The 23498-nt window shown below is 36.1% G+C and overlaps 1 protein-coding gene across 1 annotated transcript in view; it reads left to right on the top strand.

Moving 5' to 3' along the window:
* The first annotated feature begins 1474 nt into the window (after positions 1-1474).
* MED31 (mediator complex subunit 31) overlaps positions 1475-23498 on the top strand; it is a 101295-nt gene continuing 79271 nt past the window's right edge. Inside the window, exons 1-2 of the mRNA XM_090373746.1 lie at positions 1475-1586; positions 23278-23358. Of these exons, the coding sequence (XP_090229872.1) occupies positions 1574-1586; positions 23278-23358 (94 nt within the window). The 5' untranslated portion in view covers positions 1475-1573. The remainder of the gene's footprint in view (positions 1587-23277; positions 23359-23498) is intronic.

The following is a 23498-nucleotide window of genomic DNA, read 5'->3' as shown; positions in this document are numbered from 1 at the left end:
AAGAAATTTTGCTGTCCTTGGGGCTTACTACTTGAGTGTTAATGGCATATTTCCCCCACTCATATTATCAAGGAAACAAATCATGAATGGCTCCGTCCTGATTTAAATGCAGTTATTTGTATAGTACATCTCAGTTACCTATTTGTGTTCCTTGCACAGAAAGTAGTTCTGCATTGTGATGGTAATTCTTGGCAACTAACGTGAAAAAACACCGAATTCTGAATTTATTATATATGAAACACAGGAAGTCGTTTCGAAGAAAACGTTGTCGTTTAAGTTACCTATATTTTATTTTTAAATGAAATTGTTACGAGAAAATATCCTGTTTAGATGATCAAGATATACCCTCCCTTGTCCCTCAAACATTAAAAGTAAAAATGGAAAAACAAGTGGTAAAGGAAAAAGCTTGTTCAGACGTTTTTAATCATATAAGAACATGCCATTTTTATTTAAACTGTTTACATTTTTACATTAAATGTTATTTAAGAAAATATGTGCATAAAGCATAGGACTACGAATTAGAAATTCACCAATGAATGTTCAGTGTAGCTACACGACATTTTGTTCGTAGTGAACTCGAAAGTAGTTGAAATAAAATATTATGTATCTACACTGAACGTTCATTATTGAATTAAATTAAGCTATATGCATTATTAAATATACAAGAAGGTACAGCAAAGTTTTTTTGATAGCTGTACAATTTCTGATGGGGAACATTTCACGGATAGATACAACTCCATGGTAATATAGTTACTTCTGGAAAGGCTGAAGTTAGATGGACTTTATATATCAGGACAATCCTCTGAAACATCATACTGATTTCACCACTTATCACTCATTGGAGAGGTGTGGGTTTGAGTTCCTTCGACGACTGGAGGAATTTCTGACGTCCTCGTCAATCGAGGGTGTAGTTAGCCGACCTCGGCGGAGGGCGAATGGTATTCCCAGTGAATTATGGAGGGTTTTTCAGCCCATACCACATCAAATCAGTTCATGAACGCACATTTCTACAGACAAAATACATACATATATTTCACGGTCCCCGGGTCCCTTATCGGGACCCGGGGACCGTGTATTCACAATTCTATTCACAATCATTTTTAACAGTACCCGGGGACTGTTAAAAATGATTGTGAATAATAAAATATAAAATCCTAGATTGCTGCATATTAGTTTAAATATAGTTCAAACAAGAAGTCCATCGCATTTGTATCTATTGAAAAGATACGAAAAAAGTATTAGTTATATTAATATCCTCTATATTAATATAACTAGTGTGTCTCTAGTTCATTGACAAAATAAGTTATTAAAACTGAGTGCAGGTCCTTATCTATATATGTGTTACAAAAATTACAACGGTATAACGGAATCTTGGCTTACAATAATACTACCGTGTTGGCTGAATTTTGGCTGGTTGGAATCATATTTGGGCTTTCTCTGAAAGCATTTTTTTTTTTTTTTTTTTAATATACTTAATGGATTCGTAGTGATGTAACTTGTTTGTACAACAAATGAAACAGGTGTTAAGCATTTGCTGTTAAGCTGAACGTATTGTTACTTTAGTGTTTGTAGAATGGCAGTAAAAGGTTAGTGTAAATTCATAAAGGAAAGTTCTATATAGAATGGTTTCCATTTATCTTGCATTATATCCTAATTTGGATTACATTCAGAATTTTATCCTTAAGTTAAAATACTGGATTTCTCTATGTGTTCAGGGGCAAATATGTAAGCATCAATCATCTTCAATGGCGATTTAGGCACTTACACAATTTTACTTAAAAAATTGGGTAAAATTTTTTCTTCCATGAGATAGGCATCAGTTTCAAGGTTATCCGGATGCACTTCGTACATCATCCAGGAAGGGTTTTTTTTTTTGTAAAATTCACCTCCAACAATTTGCCCCTGAATAAAATTTCAGAAATTGACACCACACACTCCACAATTAAATCGTGTTAAGCAACCAAAATTTTTTGAAATAATGTATATGTAAGACATCATTAATATATTAAGAAATAGATTAATCCATTTAGTTCGCCTTCGCGGTAGTACAGTGGTATAAACCAGTGATTCTCAACCCTAGTGAGCCAAACGTTCCCTTTATTCATTTGAAGTTAATTTCATGTGTAACATTTACTGTGTCGTTTTAATTTAATCCATGCCCATATTTTACTACAATGACTACTAGAAACAAAGAATTTTATAAATTATTTTAATATTTTTTTGTTAGGCATTAATTTTTCAAACAAATAAATTTAATGAGATCCTTGTGCTTCATGTGATTCATTTATTTATATTCGGTCAATTTATTTATATTTGGCTCTAAATTTGTTAAAAGTAATCTTAAATCTCCTTTCTTACATATACAGGGTGTTTCAGTTAAACGTTTCAGAACTTCTAAGAGGGGTAGGGTACATCCTGACAACTCGAAATCATATAGCAATGTGGGGTCGGAAATGTTTTCCTGAAGCGGTGTTGTACACAGAAGCACCATAAAAAGAAAAGAGACCGTAAGTGAGAAATCGTTTTAATAATACATGAACAGAAGCAAAAGGTACATGGATTAAAGTAAGTGTTTGAAGTTTCTTCAACCTCGTATTGCTTTCGCACAGTGGTACCTTGGAAAATGTGCTACAAATCCCCTTTTTCCTGCTGAAGTGTTGTTTTCCGATGAGGCATCCTTCACAAGGGAAGGAATTTTCAACACGCATAACGACCATATCTGGGCGGTCGAGAACCCGCATGCAATACGACGTCGTGCAGCACAGATTCGATTTTCGGTCAATGTATGGGCCGGTATTATGGGAGATCACCTCATCGGACCTTACCTATTACCGTGTCGTCTAACCGGACCTATCTACTTGATCTTTCTGCAGCAAGTATTGCCACAACTTTTGAGAGATGAACAGATTTCTGCATCGACGCAACAGACAATGTGGTTCCACCACGATGGAGTCCCTGCCCATTATAGCGGAGATGTTCGTAACTACCTGGATGTCACATTTGGTCAACAGTGGATCGGACGTGGTGGTCCCGTGCGTTGGCCTGCTCGGTCACCCGACCTATCATGTCTTGATTTTTATTTCTGGGGTCATATGAAATCGCTAGTTTATGACACCCCTGTTGACAATGCTGAGGAGCTGGTTGCAAGAATCGCAGTAGCTGCCGAAGAAATTCGAAATTCGCCTGGAGTATTCCAGAATGTTCGGATGTCCATGCGTCGGAGATGTGAGGCGTGCATTGTAGCCCGTGGAAGAAACTTCGAACACTTACTTTAATCCATGTACCTTTTGCTTCTTTTCATGTATTATTAAAACGATTTCTCACTTACGGTCTCTTTTCTTTTTATGGTGCTTCTGTGTACAACACCGCTTCAGGAAAGCATTTCCGACCCCACATTGCTATATGATTTCGAGTTGTCAGGATGTACCCTACCCCTCTTAGAAGTTCTGAAACGTTTAACTGAAACACCCTGTATACAGTTCAGTGCAGTAGTTGTACTACTGCACTGAACCCCTTCCCTACCAAGTATGAAGTTGGAAATGCCCTAATAAGTAATTTAGCTTCTAGCCACAGGAGAGGGAAAGTGAGAGATGTTTGCGGATCCAAAAAAATTGTACTCTGGCCTCAAAGTCATCTTGCAACTCAATTAATTCTTCTTGCAAGTGTTGACTCAACACTTGCACTGTGATGTGCAACATCACATGTTGCACATTAGAAAAGAACCCAATCTGGTATAAAAGTTCATGCATATCTTTAAATCAAATTATCGTATCTTTAATAGCATCAGTGTGAGAACAGTAATTTCCAAATCGGTATCCTTAATTCTGTCCTTATCTAACTGTTGCAAAGATTAAAATCGAGAAAATTCTCTGCAACCAAGATTATTTTTTCTAAATAATGTAAGTTTGTTAATAAATCTTATTATAATTCCTTTCTCCTTAAGATTGATCTTGTTTCCTTGCAGCTTGAAAAGAACTTCATTTAATTTTTTGAATATATTTGAAAGATATGCCACATTATTTCGTAAGATTTCAATGTCAGTGCTTAATTTTTTTATTAATAGAATCAAGAAATTCTACAACTATATATCACATTCTTTATGAATCAAACATATGTGAATAATAATGCATCATTATCACATACTGTGCTTCCATCCATTGGCGCCTCCGTAGTCAGGTGGGCAGGAGCAGCAGTGCCTAGCACACGCTTCTTGATTAGACTGGGGTTCGAGCCTGTGCCCACCAAATATGGAGGATGCGGAAAGGTCAGGGAATGACCACCGCATATCTCCGGAGCAATATGGCCTTAGTTGCTAATGCTCCTAAAAAACCAAATAACAAACTAACAAACAAGCTTCCATCCAGCTGTAGTGAAAAATCAGTTGATTGCAGTTACACAGTTTGTATCCATCATTGCACTAATAACTTCCCATACAGCTGGTGTATTAAATTTTCTTTAATATTCTGTGGCTTGCCACAATCAGTTGTGCTATTCTATAAGAAACAATGAGACCTTAATCTTGCTGATTTGTAAGCATTCTGGCGAAAGTATTACATTTTTCAAATTTTACATTTAAATCTCGAAAATATGCTACATCTTTACCTGTTTTATCTGGATGTTTCTTTGTAAAATGATCATTTAATCATTTTATTGCTGCATTAAAAAAATGCATTAAAGGCATGAAACCAAATTTTGTGTTCAGTTGAATATTGTTGACATTTTTAATGTTTCTGTGACTGTTGGGTAGCAGGTTGACAGTTTACACAAATACTGAGGTTATAACAACTGTACTACTCCCGTTGAGAACCACTATTGTAAACCATCCTCCCATACAGTTGGAAAAGGCCTGCATTCAAATTCCATCACTACATCGGTAAATTTTATGGTATTTTTTCAAACATGGATGAGTTAGTTGGTCTCAGGCAAGGATTGCATGTTTCATCTCCGGACACCTAGGCTTTCCTAAGTTTCTGGAAAAACAACAGAGGAGTAAATGTAATTAATGTAATTGTAGACACACACTACATAACATTATTAATTTAAGTATATTAAAATTATGGCATAGTTCAATGCAGATTTTAACTGAAATACAATACAAATTTTCAACTATTTTTTTTTTTTTTTTATAAAATTTCAATTTGTGAAAAATTAGAGGGCATAAGAGCTTCCAACTGAAAACAATGTTTACTTGAATGAGAAGGTTTCCCAGCAGATGAATTCTTTTGTGCTTCGTGCAGTTTGGCAGTTGTGTGACAATCAAATGTGAATTCTGTAGATTTCGGTCAATTTTATTTAGACTTATAACTGTCATGTGTCAATATCTACATCCAATATTATGTGAAGGAGCATTAGAAATGGACAGTAATGTTATTTCTAGTATTTCTGAAGCTTGCACCACCCGACCTAATCTCAAATTTTCCTCATGGTCAGGTAGGGTTATATATTAACTATTATTTTTTCAAGTATTTACTAATTTATCCTTGCCTGACTTTCACCAACTTAGGTTAGTTTGGATTTACCCTGAAATGAAGTTGGTGTAGTTGGTGTTGGTGAAGTCTTCCCATTGCAGAGATCCAAAATAGTTTCATAACTATCATAAAAAGTAAAGCATCATGAACTCAAAGCATCATGTAATTGCACCAAAATATGATTTATTTAAAACTAATATTTAGTTATTTCTACTGAATAGTTATAGCCAGGGCTCCCACTCACAAATTTTAAAAAAACTTAGATTGCAACTTAAATAAACCCAAAAAAAACCTAGTTTTCATCATATAGTATAGCAACACAAATAAGATAAAACTTACCATGCAAAAATATCTTTTATTTAATTGTAATCAGAATTTTCATCCCATTCAGTTCCCTCCACATTTATTTTTTGAAGTTCTTTCATTTTTTTCAAACATTCTTCGTATCTTTTATGACAAGTTCCTTGTATGACTTCTTTTACCAATTCTGATTTAGGTTTCCATGTATAGCAATTTTGATTACATCTATTTATCACCTGTTTTGCCATTAGTCGATTTTTCACAGTTTCTGGTTTAAGGGAGTTTGTGGCTTTTGTTTTTATATGGTTTACTTGGGAGAAGATTCTTTCTACTCTTGCCGAAGAGTGAGGTAAAATAGCTAGACTGGTCATAAAGTAAGATAAAATCTCATATTTAGAATTATTAAAGCCATCTTTTACATTACGTAACAGATACCATAACTCAGGGATGGTTTTGTAAGAGAAATCTAAATCTTGATTTAAACGAAATGATCTCCATTCATCATCTAGAAGATCTAGTTTGTCTTCAGAAACAAGGTGAGGCAACTGCATTGCTAAATGGAAAATGGAGGATGGCGAATTGGCACGATCATGTATCACTGCTGGGTCAAGAACATTGAGACTGGCGATAATTCCATCATCATTTAGAGGAAATCTTTTTCTGATTTCCATACAAAGTTCAACACGAAATTTTACACAATCATTTTTAAACCTGCTTTCACTGTCACCAAGTGGTGTTGAATTTAATAAGGCCATACAACAGCCTCCCAAATATATTTTATTCAGAGGCTTATGATTTATTGCATTGCTTGGATCAATTTCAACCAGCTTGCACGAAGTAATGACTTCTTCTTTTATGAAAAAACTAAGAATATTTTTATACTCAATTGAAACCATTGAATGAAGTAAGTGCAATCTGAAATGCTCAGATTGAAATTCAATATTCAGGCAGTTTATTTTCTCCAGTGCATATCCTAAAAACAACAACATATGCTTAGTTCCTTTGGTGATCATAGTATTGTAAATATTTCCTGCACCATCGATTTTGTCAATTTTTGATTGAGACTGAAAATAAAGAACTAACGCATCCCACTGCTCAATAATAATTTTTATTACATTGCCATGGGATAACCAACGTGTTTGTGCTAATTTGGGGATTTTATGCTTAGCAGTATCTACAACATCTTGAATCATTTTGAACTTGTTTAATCTTTTACTACTACGGGAAAAATAACAAGAGATATCTTTTATAAATATTTCTAGATATGATGGCAGTACCTTGACTGAATGACTAGCACATAATGCAAAAGAATGGCAAACACATCCCATTATAAATACTGATGGTACATACTTTTTTAGCAATGACTGGAACCCACTCTTAGTACCCATCATAGTGGCACAATTATCACTTCCAGAGCCAACGAGATTACTTATTTGAATGTTTTTTTCTATGAAAAGATCTTTTACAGCTTGATAAAGCCCTTCTGAAGTACCATTTTCGACACAAACAGTGTCAAGTAAAACATCTACAACATCAAGTTTTTGAATATCAAAATATCTAACAAACAACAGCTAGAACTTGCGATAAAGATAAATCTGTACTTTCATCTATTATCATTGAAAACTTGTTGTTTCTGCATATGTTAGAAATGTATATATTTTCATGATAGGCTATGCCATCTTGTATAAGATAAGAGACTTTAGTCGCCTTCATCTGAACTTGTTTTGCAATATTGCTATCATGAAATGCTTTCTTACATGCTTCTATAAGGTGATCACATTGCGCAAATGGAATATTATGCTCAGAAATTAGTGCAGCAATTGTTAACTCTGCCTTTGCTACTTCTTCATTCTCCATAGGTTTACGTTTTGTGAAGAACGTGTCTAACGTTGAACTTGTCTTAGCAATATTTGCACTTTTTTTATGTTTAACTGTATTTTTATGCACTAGTAACGTCGATTTATTGGCATTCTTTAATTTCATTTCACAACAAATACAGTAAGACGCACCTTTTTCATTACTGTCTTCTTTCAACCAATCTTTAATTCCGGATCTTCTAACCATTCGTTTCTAAAAATTTGAGTATACCATCGTTTACTCATCTTTCTCTGTGGGGAACAAGTTTCAGACATTGTGGGCAATTTGTGGGTATGGCTAGTTAGCAGTTATCTTATTTAAAATGTTCTATAAAATAAAAAATAAATCACTAACCCATTAACATAAAATAGAAATAGTCACTACAATTTAAATTTATTATATCACTGTATGTAGTACACGCATAAATGTAAAAATCACACCAAATAATGCAATAATAGCACAAACGATCACGAAAAACTGTGGCTTCCGCCTGCTCAATAGGCTGTGCATACATGTTAGTAACACGAACATGTATGCATGAACATGTAAGCATAATTTCATAGTGTAGAACCCTGCGAAAACTTTGAAATCCTTTTACATTTGTAGTATTTTGTACAAGCACTTGAGATATTACAAATTATGATCAGTATTGTTAGAATATAAAATTAAGAAAATTGTAAACTGTTATTAAATATGTTAAATTTTATTGTATTTACAAGAAATAAAAATAAATTTTGACTTAAAATTAAAAATTACCGAAAAAACCCAGATAATGAGATATTTTTGTGAAAAAAACCTGTCAACCCAGATGACAATCAAAAAACCCAGATCTGGGTGAAAAAACCCAGGAGTGGGAGCCCTGGTTATAGCATTCAATTCCCACTCCCATATTTAAAATAAAACTTTTATATGGGGGAGGCTTGTCAGTTTTCTACTATGCCGTTGAACTTTTTCCTTAGTTCCAAGCTTCCCAAAGTATGGGGCATGCCCTCTTTATGAAGCACTTTTTTAACAACATATGGACCATCCTACCCTACTAAGCCAAGTATAAAGCATATTTTATTTCACTCTCTTTCAGATTAAAAGTATTGAAGTATATAGTAAATTATAAAAGTATGTACACTGAGTGGACAGAAATCATGGGATACCTAGCTAGTAATGGGTAGGTCCACCTTTCGTCCGGATAAGGGCAGTCACGTGGCGAAGCATTCCACAGGTATTTCCATCCATGCTTGCTGTCTATAATTCCGTCGCATCCCTGGGTGGAGGATCCAAAACTCAAATGGACCTATCCACAGCATCCCAAAGATGCTTCACAGGGTTCATGTATGGTGAATGGGGAGGCCATTCTATGGTGATAAAATCTGCGGAATGCTCTTCGAACCATGTTCTAGTCACTATGGCTCTGTGGGGAGGCACATTGTCTTGTGGGTCCATGATGACCATGAAGGGATGCAGATGGTCTGCAAGAATGGACATAACCTGGACCATTCAGAGATGTGTCAAGACATAGCAGAAGTCCCAACGTGTGCCAGTTGAACACACCCCAGACCATTGCTGGCTGTCCACCTGCCTGAACAGTTCCCTGTTAATACGACGGGTGTTAACAGGGAACTGTTCGCTTTGTGCGGTTTCCGCCAGATATGCACCTTCCCGTTCGCTCAAAATAACTGGAAACGAGACTCATCGGACCAGGAGACTGTCTCCAATCATCCAAGGTCCAGTGCCAGTGTTCTTTTGCCCAGTTGAGGCGTAGAGTCCTGTGCTGTGGTGTTAGCTATGGAACTCTAGTGGGTCAGCGGCTCCCATAACCTATTGCGGCTAATGATTGCCTGATGGTCTTGGTGGAGACGTTTGTGGCACCTCCCTCATTGAAGCATTGATTTGTGCCACTGTCTCTCTCCGGTTGGCTGAAACAATGTGAGACAGATGTTGATGGCCATGTTCATCCACCACCTTTCTTTGCCCACAGCGCTATCTACGAGATGTTATTTCGGAAATGGCATATTCTCGATACGCTCTTGATACTGTCGAATGGGGATATTACAATTTCTGTACCACCTCCACGATAGAGTGACCCATGCGTTGGGCACCCACTATTGTCCCTCTTTCAAAGTCAATTAACTCATGACGTTTTTCCATACTGATGTTGAATTATTGTCTACATGAATGCAGAGATGTAGTGTACCTATATACCTGCCAAGTGGTGGGTTCGCCACTAGCGAGAGAAGTGACACCGTTGCATTGCCCAGGAACCAGGTATGCCATGAATTCTGTCCTTTCAATGTATACTCATAGCTAAATTTTGATATCTGTTTTATTTGCACTTTAAAGGAGGTCATGAAATTTGTGATATATTTTAGGGGGAAGGATATAAAAGTTTGGGAACCTCTGCCTTAGTCCATTCTGTTGTTCATAACAGAGAAGAAGCAATGACAGCAGTCACTGATGAAGTGGTAGGAATATATCAAGAAACTGTGATTTTCATCTATATATAATTACCAATTGGAAATAAAGAAATATTTAGATTAAAATTGCTTTAGTCCTCTTAAAGCATTTGTTGCATTACTTTTTGCATAGTCACTGAAGCATTTGAACATTTGTTAATTTGAAAACTTTCTGAATTCCATCATCATAGAAGCTGTCACGTGGATGAAGTCAGTAGCATATAGTAGTTTTACACTTTTGTCGGCGTGGAAGAGCTGCTCAGTGAATGAGGCTCTACTTCAGTCGACCAAAATTCCAAAGATCACTAGGTGTGAGTTCTGTGCTATACACAGGATTCTTTTGACACAGTCTATCTAGGAATGCTCTTGTTGCATAACAGACTACTTTTTTAACAAGTAACATGATTCCCCAACCTTTTCCTGTTGTCTGCCTTTCTTAAACACAGTTGTATACAGTACATTTTTTTTTTTTTTTTTTATGAAAACCCCAAACACGAAAGGTATCAAAACCTATAGTACTTAGTACCGTGCATGGGTTGAAGGAGAAGTATGGGGGGATGGGGATGCCGGAAACTTTGCTCTAGAGACTAAACATGGGTTTCACCACTACAAGCAAGAGGCGTATCGCATAAAAGTCAAACAGCTGTACCAACTGTAATTAATCAAAACATGAATATATACTGGTACATTATTTGCTTGAAAAAAAGCAGGTTTACAGTAGATGCCACCTACTACTAGTGCTGATTTTACATTTAATAGTTAGATAGTATGAAACACAGCTGTAATACTCAATATGTTCTACGTTGATAATAATATATTTTTCAATAATATAATAAACGATTTTCAAAATCGTTTTGAATATTTTCGTTAGATTCTTTTAATTGCGTTAATTTGAATTTTAATTGTTTTAAATTGATTTTGAATTGTGTTAAATTGATTATTTAATTATTTATATTTTACTTTAATTATTTAATTATTTATATTTTACTTTAATGTACCGGTAAGTTGTCGATTTTTTTCGTTTTTTCCGTTTTAATTTCTGGAGGGTATCATACGGAAGTGTTCCACGTACTATATTGAGGTAAACTCCTCTTATAAATTTACTAACATTTAATAGTGAAATTCATCCCCTATTTCTTGTGGACACTAATTTTATTTATTTATCCATTGTTGTTCCAGCCTCTTGCCAGGTCAATAAGGAAACCAGTCTTCTCCATTTAGTTCTATCTTCCCACATTCCTCTTTCTCCAATTCCTCCCAGCTAACACTTCTCTCCACATCACTCTTCACCTCTTCTTGCCATCTTCTTAGCCTCCTCCATCTTTTACCCTCCATTTTCATTTCTAAAATTTTCTTTGGCAGGCTGTTATCCTCCATTCTCTGTAGGTGACCTAACCATCTGTCTGTTCCTCTCAATCATTTCTTGTGATTGTTCTCCCATTTGCTTCCAAATGGCCACATTTCTTACTCTATATCTTAACACACACTCTATATCTCTATTTCTATTTCTTACTCTATATCTCAACACACCTCTCAAAAAGTTAGTTTCCATTGCTTGCATTCTGATAATATCCTTTTTTCGCATTACCACGATTCCAATCCATAGGTTATTATATCCAAAAAAAAAAAGCCATGCACAGATTGGTATATAATAAGCTCTATAGCAGGGGTGGGCAACTTTTTTCGTCAGTGGGCCGAATGAAATTTTCGTATCATGATGCGAGCCGAATGAAATTTTCGCATCATGATGCAGGCCGGAATAGATTGAATGATTTAATAAAAAAAATCAGAACCTAAAAAATGTTATATTACTTGAATTACCAAATTATTAATGTATTTTTAAAAAAAATATCTGAATGTCCAATTATCATTGAAAATGCGGCATTCGGCATCAATTTTTCTTTTTTTTTTAATTGGCTCATTTTATGGGCTATAAATTATATTAAATTAAAAATTGTAATAATTAGAAAAGGCATAAAACATAAAATATCTCGCACCAATATTATTTTTTTCAATAAGAAGTCAAACCCAAAGGAACTTCGTTCAATCGATGTTACAATAATAATTAGGAAATAACTCTTTGACGCTGCGTAGAATCACTTGGTTACTGTTGTACTGGCCGCGATTCCCGATTGAACCGAATTAAGCTGAACGTTTACGGCGAGTGTAGTCAGGTATGGATTTTCTATATTTATGCATTTACCGAGGGGGCCGGATTCAACATCGTCGCGGGCTGGATGTGGCCCGCGGGCCGACTGTTGCCCGCCCCTGCTCTATAGCATACCTTCTTGCACGTCTCAGGATCTGCTTTCTCCAAATTAGATCTTTTGCACAGTTAAAAAAACATTCCTCCTTGGTCTGCACTTCTAGATATCTCCTTATCAATTCTCCCTTCTTTATCTATTGTACTCCATAAATTTCAAACTATCCACTTCTTTCCCTCAGTAAAGATGTTAATCTTCTCCTTCCTTGTCATTCTCATTATGTTACTCTTAGCATCACTTGTATCTCAATTGTATCTCTTTCCGGCTGCTCCTGTACCTCCTCCTCTTCATCCCCATAGGTCAACAAATCATCAGCAAACATCATCACTATCCTTTTTCTGTCCCAATCCTTTTTCTCCACAGCATTTGCAGTGTCATCCATTACTAATATGAACGGTTGAGATGAGAATGCATTAGCCAGGTGGGAAGGAGCAGCAGTGCATAGCACACGCTTCTTGATTAAACCGGGGTTCGAGCCCGTCACCACCAAATACGAAGGATGCGGAAAAGGTCAGGGAATGACCACCGCATATCCCCGGAGCAGTATGGCCTTAGTTGCTAATGCTCCTAAAAACCAAATAACAAGCAAACAAACCAGTTTCAGTCCATTATTAATTTCAAACCAGACTGTTTACAACCATTGTTTTTATACAGCTTTCAGTTTCTCTCTCCAGACTTTTAATACTACCTGTTTCCGTAATACTTCCCATACCTCTCTTCTCTCTGTGCTCTCATATGCCTTTTCAGTATACAGAAAAAGCCGTGCACAGATCCCTTCAATACTTTTAATGGTTTCCATCATTTTCCACAGCAAAAATTAAATCTGTGGTCAATCTTCCTTTTTCTGAAATCACTGCTCTTCTCTCATCGCACTTTTGACCTTTTCTCGTATTCTCCTATCTGTTATTCTTTCACACAATTTTCCTATGTAATTAATTAGGATGACCACTATAATTCTCACACTTTCTTCCTGTCCTCATTTTATATATAGGCACAATCAGTCTTTTTTGCAGGGTCTTGTATCCTTTTTCCCCCCCCTTCCTTACTACATTCATTACTCTGAATATCCATTGCAACCCTGCTTGGCCAGCGCATCTTACTGTTTCTGTAGTCACTTCATCACGTGCTAGTGCAGTGATTTTTGACCTTTTTTTAATAATGCCCCCCCCTAAGTAATTTATTTTATTTTGTGGCACACCTACTCAATTTTCTGCCTGTTAGAACAAATTCTCTGTATATATATATATATATATATATATATATATATATATATATATATATATATATATATATATTATTCTTTTGTAATATGATAGTTCATGCCGTATTTTATTTATAATTATAGTAGTTTTATTTAATTTAATTTCTTACTAGCTTCTTCTGTTGTCCCAGTAGCTGTTTTAGCAATGCATGGGTACAAACAGAGTACATATTATTATTCTTTTGTCTTATCTTTGTGGTTTGTTATTCTTTTGTATTAATTTTGTTAATTACAGGCGTTTTTAACACATAGGTATTTTAGTAAATACATAACTGTTCTTTACGATAGCCTAATCTCGGTTATCTTAATTTACCATGGCCTATACATTTAGGATTTTTCAACTTGTTACGTATTGCTAAAGAAATTGTCAAACAATTATTAATGAAAAACTATAGCAATAAGCAAATTATCAATACTACTTTATAATATTATATTAAACATTCTTATACATTTCAATATTACATCACATGTACGTCAATCCCCTACGTTTCTGTTTGTATCTATCATAGCAAAGCTGTGATAGATACAAACAGAAACGTAGGGGATTGACGTACATGTGATGTAATATTGAAATGTATAAGAATGTTTAATATAATATTATAAAGTAGTATTGATAATTTGCTTATTGCTATAGTTTTTCATTAATAATTGTTTGACAATTTCTTTAGCAATACGTAACAAGTTGAAAAATCCTAAATGTATAGGCCATGGTAAATTAAGATAACCGAGATTAGGCTATCGTAAAGAACAGTTATGTATTTACTAAAATACCTATGTGTTAAAAACACCTGTAATTAACAAAATTAATACAAAAGAATAACAAACCACAAAGATAAGACAAAAGAATAATAATTATATATATATATATATATATATATATATACAGGAGATCTTCGTTATCCAAGGATAATTGGTTCCAGAAAATTCCACTTAAAACGAGGACCAATTTTCGCAATGGTTATCATTTAAATAAAACTAAATGCAACTAGGCATAATATTTTAAGAGTTTAAGATTCTATATCTGTATAATACTGGTGTAGATCATGGATAAAATCGTTCTCGCAAAAAAATATTCAAGTGCTTGGTCAATTTTCTCAAGCTTTAATTCTTTAATTTTCAAATCCTCGTAATTGCGGGGACTCGGATACCAGGGATCCCCTATATGAATATATATATATATAATGTGTGGTTTGTAATATAAATAAAGTGTCTGTGAAAATGGAAATGAAAAATACACAAAGTGCATGAACTAAGAGAAGTTCAAAGGATAGTAGAAACTGGAAGTTTAGTGGTGAAAAAGTGAAAGAATTTAAAAAACCTAGTACAAAAATTGTATTGTAGGCCGCATATTTGTCTCCCCTCTTCTCTAATACTATAGACAAGTTTGGAAACGCAGTGCCTGATACATGGTCAGGAATAGTCCCCTGATGAAATTCCTGGCTATGTACCATTTTTTCATTTATTGTATTCAGATTTTGCATATTTGCCATCCCTTGATTCGACCTCTTGCTAAAATTGCCCTCCCATATCTGAATACAGTGTTATTTATATATTTATTTATTTGTACAAAATTATTTTTGTATATTGTTTGCTTCCTCAGTCCGAGTTCATTTTTGTACTAGGTTTTTCAAATTCTTTCACTTTTTCACCACTACTTCACTTCCAGTTTCTACTATCCTTTAAACTTCTCTTAGTTCAGGCACTTTGTGTATTTTTCATTTCCATTTTCACAAACACTTTATTTATGTTACAAACCGCACATTATTTATATCCTTTTGTTTCCATTAGCATTAGTAGAGGCATATGATGCAAGCAAGAGGAAGAATCCCATCGGCATTGAGCATGCTCAAACCATTCAACGCTTTATACACCTCTATCAGATCACCTCGCCTGTGCCTAGTCTCCAGACACTGTAATTTGCAAAACTTAAGCCTTTCTTCGTAAGAGCAACCCTTTGTTCCATTCACTAATTTTGTTGTCCTTCTCTGTACTCGTTCCAGCAGCTCTACATCCTTCTTGAAATGAGGCCTCCAGACCTGTATACAGTACTCAAGGTGTGGCCCGACCATTGCCTTATACAAGGGAATAATCACCTCCTTATCCCTGCTGGAAAAATTCCTGTATATTATTGAAAAGACACCATGAGCTACTTTTGCCGCCCGTCTGCACTGCTCAGAGAACTTCATATCTGCCTACACAATTACCCCCAGGTCCTTTTCATTCCCTACCACTGTCTCTGTAGTACCACAGAGTTGAGCCGCCTCCGTAGCCAGGTGGGAAGGAGCAGCAGTGCGTAGCACACTCTTCTTGATTAGACCGGGGTTCGAGCCCGTCACCACCAAATACGGAGGATGCGGAAAGGTCAGGGAATGACCACCGCATATTCCCCGAGCAATATGGCCTTAGTTGCTAATGCTCCTAAAAACTAAATAACAAATAACAAACCACAGAGTTGATACGTTGCTCTGGGGTTACTGTTTCCCATATGTAGTACTTTACATTTGTCAATGTTAAACTTCATTTGCCACCTCTCAGCCCATCTGCTCAACCTTTCCAGATCCTGTTGCAGCAGCATAGTGTCAGTAGTGTCCTTGGCAACCCTGCCAACCTTTATATCATCTGCAAACTTGGACATTAAGCTTGATATACCATCATCAATATCATTTATAAATACAGAAAACAATAATGGACCCAACACTGAACCCTGAGGGACTCCACTAATAACATTAGCCCATAATGAGCAGTGTCCATTGATTACCACTCTCTGTCTTCTCCCCCTCAACCACCCCTTTATCCATAGCAGCAATTTGGCTCCAATGCCACACTGCTCCAATTTGTGCAGCAGTCTTCCATGTGCAACAGTATCAAAAGCCTTTCTAAGATCCAAATATATAATATCAAAGTTATTCCCTGCATCCAGTTCTTTTGTGACTGCATCATGGTATCCAATCAAATTGGTCAGACAAGACTTTCCCTTAACTAACAAAACCATGCTGTGTCCGAGCTATAACCGAAGTCTTGTCTAGATGATCCTGCAGTGCTTCTTTAACCAGTGCCTCCATTAATTTTCCTGGAACAGAAGTTAAACTAACAGGTCTATAATTACTTGTGTCAGCCTTTGATCCTCCTTTGTAAATTGGGGTCACATTTGCACATCTCCAGTCTATGGGTACCTCCCCTGAGTCCAAAGAAGCTCTTATAATTATGGCTAAGGGTTTGCTTACTTCCTTTGCTGCCTCCTTTAATATAACTGGATAGATCCCATCCATCCCGGGTGCCTGCTGCCCTGCATGTTTTGGAGCATTAGACATATGATAACTTTTATTTTCCTTTTTCTGCTTATTTTTCTTCTTAACAGTTTAATATTACTTTATATATAATATTAAAAAATATATATTATATGATAGTTATTACAATAATATAACTATAAACAAAATTACAATTCGTAATGCAAATTATATACGTATATATAATAATTTTATTCTTTATATAGAAGTACTAAATAAACATCAATTATAAATCCCCACAAAATTAAAAAGATACCATACACCTTTTTATAATGAAATAAATATATATAAATTTTTAAAAAAGGGCAAATAACTTAAAGCCAAATTACATGGCATCCCTGGAATGTTGTTGCGGCACCCCAGTTGAAAACCACTGCGCTGGTGATTTACGTCCTTTCATCTTTTCCATTGCTGCCACCACTTGACCTCTTGATATCCCTCTCTTTCCCTACCTCTTTTTCTTCCATTGTATCTCCTTTTTCTCTCTGATGTTCGTAGCCTCTAAAATAATTTTTCCACCTCCTCTTTATTTCTTCTTTATCTGTAATTATTCTTCCGTCTCATTGGTAATATTGTTGTTTCCTATCCCTCCTCCTGTTCTTCACTAATCCATATAACATCTTTTTCCCATTATTAATATCCCACAGATCCTATGACCAACTCTCCAATCATTTCTTCTCTTCTTTTGCTATTCTCTTTGCATCCCATTTTGCTTCTTTATATTCTCTCTCTGATTCATCCATTGGGTTTTTCATTCTTTCTGAAGGCCCTATTCTTCCTTAGAGTAGCCTCCTTTTCTTTCTCATCCCACCATTCTATCCCCTCACACTGCTTGTCCTCCCACTTACTACACCTCTGCAATCACAACCTAAAGCCTTTTTAGATCCTTCCACTCCTTATACTTCATTCTCAGGCCTCAGTTTTCTCTATACATTTTCTCTGAATCCTTGTTTTCAGCCTTCATGTCTTAATCTTCCTTTCCTGTCTTCTTTTATTTATCTTTCATTGATGCTAGCACCCCTATAAATACTCCTGGTAGTACCTTAATATTCTTCACTCAGCCACAGGTCAGTACTAATCAATATGTAGTCAGTTATTGACTTCTGCTTTCTGTCCTAGCTATACCTCATGTAACTGTGACTATCCTGTTTCTGGAACCACCCATTCCCAATTCTTAGTCCATTTCTCATGTCTAGGTCCAACATTCTTTTGTCCTCTTCATTTCATCTCCCTTTTTCAAACTTGCCCAAAACATTTTCATATATCTTCTTTTATTTATGCCAGCTTGTGCATTAAAATCCTCCATAACAGTTTGATCTTCTTCCTTTACATATCCTTCCATCACTTCTTCAAACATAGCCTTTCCTTACTTTTGCATCCTATTTGTGGTGCATACATCTGCAGAATGTTGATCCCTTTCTGTCTTGCCATCTTTTCATTTATTTGGTTAACCTCCACAACTTTCTCCCTCCATTCTGTGCCACTCTGTTTTTCTGTCTTTGTTTCCTGACCACCAAAGCTTAAATTTTTCCTAGGTCCTTTACCCCTCCACTTCACTCATTCCCAACACATCTAGTCTTATTCCGATCATTACATCTATTAACTTTTCCTCCTTCCCATTTAAAGTTACAATGTTCAGTGTTCCAAGTCTCATATCCTTTTTCCCATTTGCCATTATTAGAATTCCATATGGTTTCTTTGGTTTTGCAAGCACTTAGTTATCCATTGTTGACTTTCTAGGGCTGTCACAGCTTTACCAGAGCCCTATTAACCAACTACTTTCAGGTCATCACGAGCAACCTCCCGCTTCTTGTAGTTGTTGCTGTCCCCCACAATGTTGATGTTGGGTTCGACTTTGGGGGCTACTTTTAATTTTACAGTAGCTCTAATATGTCAGAATTATTATCATTAGCCATATGGTGCAAGAAAGCCAGAGGCTTATGCTGCACCAGCCAAAAAAAAATAAAATTCTAAGTTACCCTGAGAGAGAGAGTGTGAGTGTTAGTCAGTCAGTCAGTCAGAAGTAGAAGGGAATTACCAAGAAAAAGAAGAATGATGATATCCAGCAGTTCAGGACCCCTGGGTGTGTGCCAAGCCCATATTCACCAGATGTGAGCCCCTGGGTGTAATTAGTATCCTATCCATCAGTTCAGACTTGCTCATTTTATTTGCAGTACTCCTGACATTTCTGTACACAGAGTTCACACAATGTTTTTACGTATTGTTTATTATCCTGACACATTCCATAATTTATGTTTGCTGCCCTAACATTTGCTTCCAATTCATTTTAAACAAACCCTTGCACCACCTTTGTTCAAATATTCCATCTCTACAAAGTAAGTAGAGTAAGTGATGCCAGTAACACCCCTTCACAAAAGCCTTCCAAAGGTCCTCAAGTCTGGAGTTAATCCCTAAAGCTTTCAGCATATAATCTTTCCTTGTGCTTGGACATAGTTGCAGACACTATATTCTGACCTTCCAGTGGATTTTAAGCATACTTATACGTATCCACCTTGTCATTGGTTTGTGTGTGGTTAGTATTATTAGGTCCCACGTGAATAACAATATTCTGCCCCTCTCAAAAAGTGACAATTTGTTGGTAACATCATTGATTTTAGTTTCTGGCAGACATACCCTGTTTCTAGTCCAATTATCTTTACAAAAAAGTTACTTGTATTTTTGTTTGTTATTTGGTTTTTAGGAGCATTAGCAGCTAAGGCCATATTGCACCAGGGATATGCGGTGGTCATTCCCTGACATTTCCGCATCCTCCGTATTTGGTAGTCACAGGCTTGAACCCCGGTCTAATCAAGAAGCACTGCTGCTCCTGCCCACCTGGCTACGGAAGCACCTTGTTTTTTTGTAATAAAGACATTGAGCTAGAAACAGGGTAGTCTAGATACAGTTCCCAATAAAACAAAATTCTTCACTTGACTGTTCTCTCCTGAGGCCAGAATCAGGAATGCCCTTAATGCAAATTTAATCCTATAAATCTTATTTGAATGTCTCACAGAAATTTGAAGAAATTTCATATTCTTTCTACACTAAGTATTTTGTAGATATCTAGAGCAGTGAATATTGTAAGAAATCACCAACCATTATAAAAATAAATTTATTCATTACATAAAATGCTTCATAATCATGTGACACTCATTCAAAAACTCATAGTGATACTTTGACCCTTCTTGCTGGAGGTTCTCAAATTTTTAATTTTTTTTCCCTTCTAAAGGATCTAAATAGTTTTCCTAATGTTTTCTGTATGTAGCCTTTTCAAAGGTGTAGTTTTTTTACAAATAATAAAATAATATTTTTATTATTTGTTTGCTGTTTGAAGGAGAAGAGACTGCTTCTACAGGGATGGGATACACTTAAATAGAAAGAGTGTAAGAATATTTGCTGATGCTATTGAGGCAGTGTTAGGTGGGTCAGAAAACTGGTAACTTAGGGGGATTCACAGATTAAAGATTAATAGTAGTCACAGGCAGAGGTGAAAGTGATTCTTGTATTGCTTCTATTGGAATGAGCAACAGCCTGGAGAGCAGGTTGCTGGGGATATCAAGAACTGCTTCTTTATATAGAGGTACTAAGTAAACATCAATTATAGATCACCACAAAATTAAAAAGATAATCTACACCTTTTTATAATGAAATAAACATATAAATTTTAAAAAATAATAAGTTTAAGTAACTTAAACCCAAATTACATGCCACTCCTGGAATGTTGTTGCGGCACCCCGGTTGAAAACCACTGAACTATACAGAGAAATAGTGGGCCAGTAAATCAGGTTGTCTTATAATGGGGGATTTTAACTTCCCAGATATATAGACTGGAACTTGTGGGTTGGTCATTCACACACTAGTAACACTTTTGTGGATTTATTGGATGAGTGTTTTCTACAGCAACATGTTCGAGGTCTTGATCTGATTATCAGCAGTGATTATTCATGCATTAAAAATTTGCAGATAAAGGAACCACTAGGTGATAGTAAACACAGTGTATTACTGATATGGGATTTACTTAAAGATGTAACTACCATCAAGGGTAAAGGGAAGGGTTTTTGCTTTCGTAAAGGTGACTACAGTAGTCTCGGACAGTTTTTAAATTCCATACAGTGGGATCAATTGATGATGTTAAAAATAGCAAATTCTAAATGGGGAGTCTTCAAGAAATTAGTCTTGGAAGCTATTAAGCTTTTCATACCAACTAAGAAATACTGTTCAAGATTTAGACCTAAATGGATGTCAGATGAACTATTGAGGCTCGTAGCAGAGAAGAAACATGCATGGGATGCATATAAATTTTCAGGCGACAAAGAAGCCTATGGTAGATATAAGCTGGTCTGTAGCCAAGTCACAAAAGAGGTTAGGCAAACGAAGGGTGATTACGAGAAATCCTTGGCAAAGGATGCAAAGGAAAACAGCAAAAACTTCTTAAGTAAACTACTTAAGTAAACTCAAGAAGGAAAGGGATGAATCAGAGATTGGTCCACTTGATATTGATGGTTTGACTGTTAATCCTGCTCAGCTAGCTGACAAACTGAATGAGTATTTTGCATCTACATTCACACACGAGGAATTCTGTAAAGAAGGGGGGGGACAGAAGTTTACTAAACTCTAACAGAGACCTAAGTGATTTTGTAATAACTGAGAGCAAAGTGTGGAGGAGAAATTGTTGAAGTTAAATATAAAAAAGGCAACCAGGGTGGATAGAATCTATTCAGTTATATTGAAGGGTACAGTAAAGGAAGTAGGCAAACCCTTAGCCGTAATTATGAGAGCATCCTTAGATTCAGGGGAGGTCCCCATGGACTGGAGATGTGCAGATGTATTCCCAATTCACAAAGGAAGTGCAGAGGGTGACAAATAATTATAGACCTGTTAGTTTAACTTCTGTTCTGGGGAAAATAATGGAGTCACTGGTTAAAGCAGCATTGTAGGATCATCTAGACAAGACTGCAGTAATAATTTAGACACAGCATGGGTTTGTTAAGGGGAGGTCTTCTCTGACCAATTTCATTGGATACTACTATGTAGTCACAAAGGAACTGGATGCAAAAAATAATTTTGATATCATATACTTGGATTTCAGAAAGCTTTTGATACTGTTGCACATGGAAGACTGCTGTACAAATTGGAGCAGTCTAGCATTAAGGGTAAGTTGCTGCGATAGATAAAGGGATGGTTGAGTCGGAGAAGACAGAGAGTGGTAATCAATGGACATGGCTCTTCATGGACTAATGTTATTAGTGGTGTCGCCCAGGGTTCGGTGCTGTGTCCATTGTTTTTTGTATTTATCAATGATAATGATGAAGGTATATCAGGCTTAATGTTTAAGTTTGCAGATGATACAAAGGTTGGCAGGGTTGTTAATAACAGTAAAGACAGTATGCTACTTCAGCAGGATCAAGAAAAGTTAGGCAGATGGGCTGAGAAATGGCAACTGAAGTTTAACATTGAATTGACAAATGCAAAGTACTACATATGGGTAGCAGTAATCCAAAAGAAACATACCAACTGTTTGGTACAACACTCAGGGAAGTGGAGAATGAAAAAGAGCTGGGGGTTATTGTGCAGTCAGATATGAAATTGTCTGATCAGTGCAGATGGGCTGCCAGAGCAGGTCATGCAGTATTGTCACTGATATATAGGAATTTTGCCAGCAGAGGCAAGGAGGTGAGTATCCCCTTGTATAAGGGAATGGTCAGGCCCTACCTTGAGTACTGCTTGCAGGTCTGGTGGCCTCATTTTAGGAAGGATGTAGAGTTGCTAGAATGAGTACGAAGAAGGGCAACAAGATTGGTGAGAGGATCAAAGGGGTGCTCTTACCAAGCAAGGCTTAAGTTGTGCAAGTTGCAGCATCTGGAGACTAGTCACCTGTGAGGTGATCTGATTGAATGGTTTGAGCAGGCTCAATGCTGATGGGATTCTTCTGCTCGCTCAGATTACGAATCTGAGGCAGCATAGATTCAAACTGACGAAAGACAGTTGCAGAATTGGTGTGCAGAAGTTTGCCTTTAGCCAGCGGGTAGTTGATTGCTGGAACAGACCATCTGTTTTTTGGAAGTTGATGGTTTAAATAAATTTAAGGATGAACTAGGCAAACATTTGGAGTGACCGGATGGGTGAAATGGGAATGTTGTTTTTTTTTTGGCTGATGTATAAGTTTGCTTTCTTGCTTCATATGCCTCAACTAATGCTAATTACCCTTATAGAAATGATTATTACAATTACATAAAACAGTTGTTAATTCTGTTTGTAATATATCTATTGATTGATATATGACAACTTTTATGTAATAGTTTACTGCATCAAATGCAAATTTAATTTTAACCCAGTGTATTACATAGCAGTATAAACCTGAAGAAAGAGATGGATTTTACTTTGATTTTATAGAAACAGAGGACCTGCAGCGCCTTCGCTTCCAGATAGAGTTGGAATTTGTTCAGTGTTTAGCCAATCCTAACTATTTAAACTGTAAGTATTGTGTATTTTGATAAACAAATGATTAAGTGTACAGTATTAACTAATCATTATATAAAGATTTCAAAGGATTTTACAAGAAAAAAACAAACTGAAAATTAAAATTATTGGGTGCTGATATGGTTGCCGTAACA

This window comes from Mastigoproctus giganteus, chromosome 5 (assembly GCF_048544385.1).
Source record: "Mastigoproctus giganteus isolate SK-2022 chromosome 5, ASM4854438v1, whole genome shotgun sequence".
Lineage (NCBI taxonomy): Eukaryota > Metazoa > Arthropoda > Arachnida > Uropygi > Thelyphonidae > Mastigoproctus > Mastigoproctus giganteus.
This window is presented reverse-complemented; position numbering and strand designations above follow the sequence as displayed.